Source organism: Lactuca virosa, chromosome 4 (genome assembly GCF_052849685.1).
Source record: "Lactuca virosa cultivar CGN04683 chromosome 4, Lactuca_virosa_CGN04683_v6, whole genome shotgun sequence".
Lineage (NCBI taxonomy): Eukaryota > Viridiplantae > Streptophyta > Magnoliopsida > Asterales > Asteraceae > Lactuca > Lactuca virosa.
In genome coordinates, this window is record NC_136429.1 from 174,121,337 (window position 1) to 174,132,300 (window position 10,964).

At 35.6% G+C, this 10,964-nt stretch overlaps 1 protein-coding gene and 1 long non-coding RNA gene across 2 annotated transcripts; one reads left to right on the forward strand and one right to left on the reverse strand.

The window, feature by feature from the left end:
• The first annotated feature begins 2,993 nt into the window (after positions 1–2,993).
• On the forward strand, positions 2,994–3,810 carry LOC145168789 (uncharacterized). Its single transcript, XR_013742104.1, has 3 exons — positions 2,994–3,258; positions 3,494–3,582; positions 3,720–3,810. It is a non-coding gene; the product is annotated as an uncharacterized LOC145168789 (long non-coding RNA).
• A 3,556-nt stretch (positions 3,811–7,366) lies between these two features.
• SWI3A (SWITCH/sucrose nonfermenting 3A) lies at positions 7,367–10,500 on the reverse strand. Its single transcript, XM_079044687.1, has 7 exons — positions 10,307–10,500; positions 9,665–10,221; positions 8,875–9,534; positions 8,661–8,797; positions 8,526–8,560; positions 7,776–7,918; positions 7,367–7,685 (listed from the first exon to the last, which is right to left on the reverse strand). The coding sequence occupies exons 1-7, from the start codon at positions 10,404–10,406 to the stop codon at positions 7,488–7,490; spliced, it is 1,830 nt and encodes a 609-aa protein (XP_078900813.1). The 5' UTR covers positions 10,407–10,500; the 3' UTR covers positions 7,367–7,487.
• Positions 10,501–10,964: the final 464 nt, after the last annotated feature.

The following is a 10,964-nucleotide window of genomic DNA, read 5'->3' on the forward strand; positions in this document are numbered from 1 at the left end:
ATTTTTAAAACTAGTTATTTGTTCAATAAAAAAAGACATTACATTAATTAAAAAAACGACAACTTAAAATAAAATAGAACAAAATACAGGAAAAAAATGCAAACACAAACAACTGCCCTTAACCCTATTTTTTAAATAATGTTTTTCCATTTTGGGAAATTATTCAACTTTTGTCAACTTTGAGATGTGCAAAACACTTGTGGTTTGTGTTTTCGTATTGATTTATAACACTCATAAAAATCACAAGAAATTTAAACTTTTTAAACAAACCCAATTTCATAAATTGTTTACAATCATTGTTTTCAAAACAAGAGGATGTGTACGTTCTCGCCTTCGCCTTCCCGCAGTCATCCGAAGTACCTGAAACATAACCCGAAATTGTAAGCCAACGTTTAGTGAGTTCCCCCAAAGTATCATCACATGACATAAGCATAATAACAAATAGCATGCATATAGAGCCTTCAGTCTGACTAGAACGATGCACCGGCCTACAGACTATCTGGTACACTCACAGAACCTTCAACATGACTGGTACGCCTTATTGGGCCTTCAGCCTATCTGGAACGTTCCTCGGGCATTCGGCCTGACTGGTACGCCCCTCAGGCATGCGGTCTATCTGGGACGCCTTGTGTCTCTTGGCTTTCAGCCTACACTAGTCCTCCTCAACCAAACCACACATATATCATGTCGACATATACATAACAGATAAGCATACATATAACCAATCAACCGACAAACAAACAGATCTTACAGATCACTAATCATAGTATCATCTTATATACCAGGATATCGATCTAACAGATCACCACAACACAAAACATATTATCACATAACAGGATATCTAATCCAATGGGTCGGCCTTGGTGCCTTCGAACCGTGAGTACAGTGAGGAAAATTCACCTCACAAACTGAACAAAAGTTGATGAGGTCTCGACTCCAAATCTCAGCTCTAACTGTCACCTATTCCAACCAAATGACCAATCTCGCATGTTGACCACCATCAGAGTGGTTGACCTCATACGTTGGGCGTACTCCCAGAAGCTTCAAAACTCATTAAGTGCTTAATGGCTTAAGCACTCACGTCCATATTTCAAATTCATGGCAAAAATACACTCAAGAGTCATAAACTTTCCAACTTTATGACTTTGCATGCCCATTAAGTGCTTATCTCAACTTCTTAATCCATTAAGACATCCTACAAGATGTATTTTTGCCATTAAGACATGGAGCAAAACCAACCATTTGAAACCCACTTTATGACTCAATACTCTTTCAAGGGTCTAAAAGGACAGCTTAATGGGTCAAGAACATGCTTTGTTCATGAAACACCACATTTGGGACAAAAAGAACCTAAAACTAAGCCCAAAACAAGATCTACAAGAAACTACACCAAGTTCAAAACTTGATACCTCAAAATGGTGCCAAAAGGTGGTGTAGTCTTGGATCTAGAGAACTTCACTCCTTCAAGGTGGTCTCCTATTCCTTCCTTATTCTTTAAAATCACAAAACACACATACACTCAAGCTTAGAAATGATTCACAATAGGGATTAGGGTTGCAAAAACGTATCAAGAGGGTCGAGGCTGATGAGGTGAGGGGAAATGAGGCTATAATGGGGTTTAAATATGAGCCAAACCCTAAAAAATTAGGGTTTGCATGTCTGCCACGTACGCCCTGCGTACTAAGGCGTACCTTAGTATGCTAAGCATACACACGTACGCATGTCTTACTCCCCAACCTTCCCAAATTATGAAAATGCCACTAGGGCTTCCAATTCACACTTCCTTCTACTTAGGGACCAAAATGCAATATAATTCAATTATAGGGTTAAAATTAAAAGCACCTTATCATCGGGATGTTACAATTCTCCCCCACTTTAACTAGACTTCTTCATCGAAGTCTGTCACTTTAGCAGTGCGAGGTGAGTTTCCTCACCATGTTTAGCGGGTCTAAGGCATCAATGTCGCCCCATGATTTGTTATGTAGGATGTTAGATGTCTGTGTGACTCTTGCATGTGTATGTGCTTGTTATGCTTATATGATTTGTATGTGGACGGGGCCCGCTATGTGAGTTTGGTAGGGGCCCGTTATATGACTTTGGGTGGGGCCATTTACACTGATTGGGCGGGACCCATTATGTGATTTATTTATGTATGGTATGTGGTATTTTGGGGAACTCACTAAGCTTTATGATTACGGTTTTCAGTTTGTCTTTCAGGTACTTCACGATCAAAAGGGAAGAGCCCGGGATGATTGCATAGTACACACCACCATTTTCCGCATTTTGATATTTACTCTGATATATTGTGATGTAGTGACATACACTGATCTTTTGGGGTTGTATGGCAATGTTTGGATTAATGTTTTATTAAATCAAAAATAAAATTTTTGGGTCTTATTTTTGGGACGTTACAATGTATCTTTATAACTCTCGCAATTTTAATGATTACAGGTTCGGGATAGCCGAATTTAATCAAGGCTATTAGATGAATATTAACAACTCACTAACGCATTAACCTTAGGTATTTTATCATTTATCTTTCTTATTGGAAAAAACATCATAAATGGTCCCTGTGGTTTCCCAAAATCTGAAGTTTAGTCCGCGTGGTTTAAAAACCTCATAGATGGTCCCTGTGTTTTCAAAACTTTTGACGATTGGTCCTTATTGCTAACTCCGTTAAGTTTTGTCCGTTAACTAAAGGGCATTTTCGTCATTTCACGACCACATGGACCATTTATGATGTTTTCACTTATTTTAAAATAATAATAATAATAATATGCAAAACGGGTCTCTCTCTCTCTCTCTCTCTCTCTCTCGCGTCTGCCTCACCTCCGATCATCATTAAACCCGCCCGCCCCTTTCCTCCACACAAATACGACGATAACCCAAACATGAAAATTAGAAAAATCAAACCTCTCTAAACCTGAAAATCAAACACCAAGCCATCGTAATGTTTTGTTTATTCAGATGCGATTAAAAAGGAAGAGAACGATGGGGTCTTTGATATTTCACCAATTTTGGTTCGGTTTTTTTGGTTCCAGGGTTTGAATGTTCTTTAAATCGATTTTTTGCCATTGTTTATTCTGAGAAAGAAAGGTTTACCCACATTTTGAGGATAAAGAGGAAGATTTGAACTCCGATTTTGAGGTTGAAGATAGTGATGAGAGGTTGATGGTGGTGGGGGTGGGAGGTTGATGATCTGAACTCTGGTGTTAAGTCCCCATAAGAAGAAATTAACTTGATAAAGCAAGTATACGAGTAAGTAAGATCCATGGAAATCCATTTGTTCTTCACAATTATTGTTACAACTCGATTCATGTTTCTAGGTTTTGATTCGATTGGGAAATCCATATGTTCTTCAAGATTTGAAGAATTGAACTTCATTTTTTGTGGTGTTTTTTGTTCATTTTGGTGTGTTCACAGTGGTCAGGAGGAAGATATTTTTTCCCTTTCTCAATTGATTACCTAAGTGGGTGGAGATGATGATGAACAGGACAGAGGCCGGAGCAGGTAGCTTGAAGAGAACAAATGAGGTCGATGGTGGTGGCGCATCTATCAAAGCAAAAGAGAGTTGATGGCTAGGTAAAACTTCCCCAACATTCTTCTCCCAAATCAACTTATGATTGCTTAATTTGATTTCGTTTCTATGAATCGAAAAGATTGGGGTGAGGGTTTTTCATTTCATCTGCTCAATTTCGATATCCTTTTCTTAATTGCAGGTATGTTTTCATGGATTCAAAAAAAAAGGAGAAGAGAAAGGGGTGGATCGCAGACAACGATTTTGGTTGTAGGGAATGTATGTTCGTATTGTGTGTGTATATGTGTTCTTGACGAGAGAGAGAGAGAGAGAGAGAGAGAGAGGGAACCCCTTTTGCATATTTATTTTAAAATAAGTGAAAACATCATAAATGGTCCCTGTGGTCGTGAAATGACGAAAATGCCCTTCAGTTAACGGACAAAACTTAACGGTGTTAGCAATAAGGACCAATCGTCAAAAGTTTTGAAAACACAGGGACCATCTATGAGGTTTTTAAACCACGGGGACTAAACTTCAGATTTTGGGAAACCACAGGGACCATCTATGATGTTTTTTCTTCTTATTGAGTGATTTCCTATAACTATCGCAATATAAACCCTTTTAATTCTATATTTGATAATTATATCTTTTAGATCTCATAATTATTTTGTTTGTATGTATATATATATATATATATATATATATATATATATATATATATATATATATTCGATACATCTATACACCCTAATTATGGTTATTTGAAAACAGGATATTTGGGTAGAGTAATGATTAGGTACAATGTATATCTCTATATTTGACCAGGATTACTTCTAGGTACTATGTTATCATAGGAAATTGGTCATTATAACACCTAGGCAATATTTCTTCCTAGAATATCAGACATCGTATCTCTTAGGCATGATATCATAGCTTACAAATATGTATAGTATCTATAGCTACATTATCCTAAGGTTTCATGCTTTATGAAACGACTGATATTTATAGGTATAAATATATTTTAATAAAGCAGCTTGATAAGCATGTATTACCCCCCCCCCCCCCCCGGGGTAAAACTTTTAAAACAGTAAAATGGGGTCGTGAACTCACTCTAGTAGCGTAATCTGAAGCATCCATGCTATTACACCTGAAGCTTCACGTCATTAGGAGGACTTATGAAATAGCTTGAGAGAAATAGAGAAAGGGTTTTGGGTGTGAAGAAATCAAAAAGTGAGCACCTCTATTTATATTGCTTGTGCGCGCGACACACTTCACGTGCGACGTGCACTCGACTCGTGGCTCCATCCAGAGTTTGATACGTGTCACACTTCGGATGGTTCACATCTCTCTAATCTTGATGAATATGGATGTCAGACGTGCACGTCAAGCATGACACACACCTCTAAATCTTTTATAAAAAATCATATCTTCCTTATATGAATATTGTTTCTTACACTCTTTATATATTTGTGTGGCTCTCTATTAATACTACAATTTTCCTTAAGATTGCATTGTCAAATTTGAACTTTTATTTTTAACCCATATTTTATATTTTTTTTTAAATCGTATCTCCTTCATACGAACTTCGTTTTGACATTTTTTATTTTTAAAGTCCTTACCTCTCGAAGTACTACGATTTTGCTTTTAACGACGTTAGCTAAAACTCAACCGATTTCTTTGTGTCATTTTGACGTTAATAGCGATGTTAACGCAGTTGATTTTTATCTTTTATAAAATCATAACTCCTCTAATCGGAGTCAGATTTTTACAACACTTACATCATTGGGGTCACTTGTTGTGTACTTTCAAAATACACTAACCATTATTAAAAGTGGTGTAACTTTTTGGTCACTTATTTTTACCCTTTTATTATTACCTAATTGATCATATTTTTCATGAAATGTGAAAAGTTCTATTATCATCATTTGTCGGTGCTAATATCTAATGACGGCCGATGACAAGAATCTCTCAATTGTCATAGATTTGAGTAGACCGATGTCCGATCTTTATTTGGTATAAGGTTATTCGTGATAAATGTTCTTTTGAAGAGACTACTGTCGAGTTTGTGATTTCCATATTTATGTGAGTTTTCTCACTATACTGTGTGTACCATTATATGTCCTTGTGTGGTGGGATGTATGAACATTGTTAGTGTATGATTCTATTGGTAGACTATATATATTAGTCTTTGCTATGTTATGTGGATGACCCTATGGGTGGTTGACCAAGAGGATTCGAGCCCAGTAGGAAGATGGTTGGGAGTCCACATGTATTGGGATGATCACCCATTGAGGTGTTGATTGTGAGTCGTCTGGGGTCTACATGTCACGTGGGGAGTTGGCTACGTGCCTATTGATCCACTAAGGTGTTAACTGTGAGTTTATTGTTGTTATGCATTTTATGTCCGATGGAATATTATGGTATATTAGGAAACTCACAAAACTTTGTACTTACATTTTGAAATTAAATATTTTCAGGTTGTTCCGTTGATAGAGGGAATGGCGTTGGATAACTTTAAACACATCGAGATTTATATGTTTTGGATTTTCGCAAACTTTGATTTATGTTTTGTCTCGAGGTTTGGTGTTTTGAAACTATTTGATACTTATGATCCTTTTATGAAAATGGTTTCGAGTTGTTTACTTTTATTTTTTAAAAATCAATTTGAAATTTATGAAGTTACATAAATAAGTGAATTGGTATCAAAATGAAAAATTATAAAACCATCAAATTAGACACCGTAAGTGCGTCCAAAGACTAATTTAGTTTATATTATATTTTGAGTTGTTTTTAATTAAAACCAAATATTATTTAAGGAAACAATGACAAAAAAAAATTGTATGATATGATATTTAATAAGTGGACCATTTTTTACTAAGGGATCATTTGGTTTGCCTTCTAATTGGCTCCAAAGCTAGGATCGGTCCTCAGTGGACCGAGTCAGTATGTTTGTTTCCCTTCTGCACCTTTGGACTTAGTCCCTATTTTTTTTACAAATCCGGTCCTGTTATTTTTTCCTCCTAATCAAAATTGTTCTTCGTTTTGCTTTTGATCAACCCCTCCCTTGGACTTGTTCATCGGTTCACATGTTTGGTGTTCTATTTTACTTCTAAACGGTACAAACCTCTAACCCGGTTAACAACTATCAAATAACCATAAGACCAACCGGTATGGTTAACATGAGACATTTGTGGTGATGAAGTGGTAGTCGACTAATATAGTGAACACCATCATGGTGTAATGTTGTGGCGTAATCACCATCATAATTAAATCTAATCTCTCTCTCTCTCTTAATTAAAAATATGTTTTTTATTTAATAATAAAAAAACTAAAATGATACAATGATGTAGAGTACTCACTATTTTATAGTGACAGTGACTTATGGGTAACGGATGACCTAATGATATTATATCACCACCAATTTAACAACTTAGATACTGGGCTGCAATGTTCAATGATATTTTGTGTTGATATGGTGTATTTCTTAAATGGTTAAAAGTTCAACTTTGATCCGTTTTGAACCAGGAATATAGTTTAGAAGAATATTAAATATTTCTTATTATGGTTTAAAACGACTCTCCTAGCCAAAATTAAGAGTTCCAAACCAGAAACAATTTACAATTCAGATTGATTTGGTTTCAAACCGAAAAACAACTACTACAAATACGATTTTCTATTTTTAACATAGACAAATAAAATCACAACTCTTACATCAATAAAATCACCTTTTCGGCTCTCTTTTTTTTATCATCTATTATAATCCAAACTCGACTAAAAAATAATTTGAAAAACTAAAAAAACAAAATCTAGACTTTCCCATCCAAAAAATCAACACAAATTCAAATCATCTAAAATCAAATCTTTACCCATCCTCAAATATAAAACTATCATTCATACAAATTCTACATTTTTCTTACACATCAATACTTCCCAAAAAAAAAAAAAAAAATCTAAACTAAAAGATATTAATCTAGAGTATAATCTCTACTTGTGACTTAACCACCGTCCGATCCCTCCACCTACTTACACCGCCATCAACCGCCTTCTCAACCACTTCCATTCGCTCCACCACCAACGATTCCTCCACCTCAGCCATTTGACTAAACTCTTTTTCCATTATCACTTCCACCTCTTTCAATAACTCCATCTTATACCGCAACTTTTTCAACTATTGAATCCGAAAAATGTTTAACTATTAGTCAAATATCTTAAACATCTATATGATAAATTATTTATAAAAAAAAAAAATGAGGCCCACCTGTGTATTAATTACGGTTGACACCAACCGTTCAACTTCTCTCTCTTCTTGGATTGCTAATAATTTGGCGTGCGCGGCTGCCGCACCAAGCGCGGTTGCACTTGTGGCTCTCATCCGTAACGGTAAAGGTATAACACCTTTTTCTGTATACAGTGTAAAGTTAGGTGTTGTTTCTTTTTTACTTAGGGAAAAACTGCAATAAAGTCCTTACATATTGGTCTCATAATCGATTTAGTCCTTATATCTTTTATTTATTCAATTAAGTCCCAAAAACCGGTAACCGTATTCAATTTAACCCTTTTACCCTCATCCAACTTTCAAAAATTACATTTTTGGCCCAGATTTCAAAATTTATTACAAATTTGGTCCAAAATTTACACTTTTTGCCATTACACACTAAAATTTACATATCTGGTCCAAAAGAAATTACATTTTTGGCCCAGATTTCAAAATTTATTACAAATTTGGTCCAAAATTTACACTTTTTGCCATTACACACTAAAATTTACAAATCTGGTCCAAAAGAAATTACATTTTTGGCCCAGATTTCAAAATTTATCTTTTTATCTCTCTTTTTTAAACATGTTACAAATCAATCATTTTCTTAGGAGACATGCTTTAGTGTATAAAGTTCTAAAATCTGATAGATTATATATATGACTTAATAGAAAAAGTCATGAAAAGAGGGATTTTAAGGTTAAGTTCTAACTGTTTACAAATTTGCAGTTGTTTAATTTTTTTTTTATGTACCTGATTCCATCTCTGAGTCATTGCCTTGAGAAATCCTGAAAAAAACAAAGGATATAAAATATTGATTTGTTACAATTTACAGACTAAATGACTGATTATAACATGTTTAAAAAAGAGAGATAAAAAGATAATAACCTTTCAGGCTCATTGTCATTTTCTTCATTATCAAATATTTCTTTTGGAATTTCATTTTCTTCACAAAGAGCTGTAACTGCAGCCTCAGCAGCAGAAGCTGCAACATGTGGACCCACCACAGCAGATATGCGAGCAACCTATAACAGATTACAATAAGAAAAAAAAAAGTAATAAAACTAGTTAATAGGTTATAGAGTAGCAACATATTACATACCTGTTGCATAAGTGAATGACTGACATTGGGGACTACTTTAGAACAATCGTTTTTCACAACACAATTGTCCTCTAAATCTCCATCTTGCTGCTTCTGAATCTTGAAATCAGAAACTTGACTTTCTTTTTCTTTAAGTTCTTCAGGGGCAACTAACAATGGTCCCACTTGTTCATCTTTATTGTCAATCTGTGAAGAATCTGAAATGGGTTCAATGCATATTCTCTTTGGAGGAGGGGCTTCACTATCAGCATCACCATTTTGTTCTATTTTGTTTTCGGGTTCAACATCTTTAGTTTCTTGAGGTGGTGGAAATGGAGGGCATACTTGTCCTTTTTTCTGGTTGTTTGGATTGAAATTGGTGTCCTGGTGTCTGAATCTATCATATGTGGGTCCCAACATAAGTTGGCCGAAAGGTAATTGTATAAGTTTTGAAATACACTCGAGTTTACTCTTGGTTTGAACATTTTGAGCTACAAGATCCCAGTCGTCTCCATGCTTTAATACGGATTCTAGAAGAAGTAATGTTTCTGCTTCTGTCCAAGGAGTTGCATTGTTCTTATTGTCAGGAGTGGAGTCGATTAACTTGTAATCATCAAGGGATTTGTTCTTCCCATAAGCTCCGTTTTCAAAGCACTTAATGCAAATGATGGAAGTCTTGTCCTGTATATAAAATCAGATGTGTAAACTGAAAAGATAATCTGATAACTATGGTTTCTGAATCAAAGATGGAATAATCTATCAATTCATGTATACACACAGAGAAAAAGAAAACAAAATCAAGTAATCAAACCTTTGTATACTCGTAATGACCAGATTCGCACAGCTCCTTGCAATTTCCACATACCAAATCGATCAATTCCTGGTAAACATCGGAATGAGAAGAAAGGGGTGGCATTTTGAAATCGCTCTCAGCCAGATGAGAGCCATTGATATAGCTAACAGTAGTCGGCAATGAAACAGGTTTCAATGAATTTGGAATTGCAACAACCCTAACACCATGAGGAGGCCCTTCCTCCACCTTAACTTTCCATCTCCCTTCCTCGTCCTCCGTAACCAAATCATTATCTTCACCACCGCTCGCTGATGACGGAGATGGTACACCGAAATTAATTAACCCCCACTTTTCGAGAAACCGGAACACCTTGAGAAGATAATTGACGTCACCGACTAGCGATTTTCGGACTTCGGAGAACGTTAGCCTTCTAGAAGGATCTTCCCGATACTTTGAAATAATGAAATCTCGATACTCCTTGTACACCCTAGGGTTTCTAGTAAACGAAGCCCCGTCGAAAAACTCCTTGAGCGAAGTTTTCTCGGTTTCGTGAATGTTATCCCAAGAAAACCAGGCTGAAACAGCAAGAGAAAAACGAATTGAACTAGGGTTAGGGTTTGTTTCCATGAGAGAGAAAGGGAGAACGGAGTGAGGACTTACCGGAGCTGCCGGGGATGGTGTAGAGTTCGAATTCAAAGCGATGATCGTCGGCGGGAAGGAATGGTTTTAAAAATTGATGGTGTGACTGTGAGCTCTCCATCTGGGGGATGGATTTTGCAGCGAGTGAGTCTCTCGTATAAAAAAACTGAGTCAGCCGAGTCGTTCCATGTAAAGTAAACTCCTTTCGCTCTCTTGTGTTGTGTCTATATGTGACGGAGTTTAGAAACGTTGGGTTACCATGGACCCTTTTTTATTATTTGCAACGTGTTTTTAATTTACTTATTAACATTTATATTTAGAATATTCGAATTAAGTGATTGGATTAATTTATATCTTTTAGATTTATATTAAAGACCTAAGACCCTAAACACTATACAATATTATACTTTAACACATCTTATTATACTTTAATACATCTTGCGGTTGGAACGTAAGGTTTCTCGAATGCTTAAATTGTTTCGAAAATCTTATTGAATAATGTGGTGTTATTATAAAACTTCAAGTTGACTCCTTATATTTGGACATATTTCATTGTGCAAGGTTTGTAGCGTAAATGGTAGGTATAATGTTTCGTCTCTTTAATAAGTTGGATATATTTTGTATATGTTATTTTTGTTTAAGGTGTGCAGGTATAAGTTTGGTTAATGCCTTGCGGGTC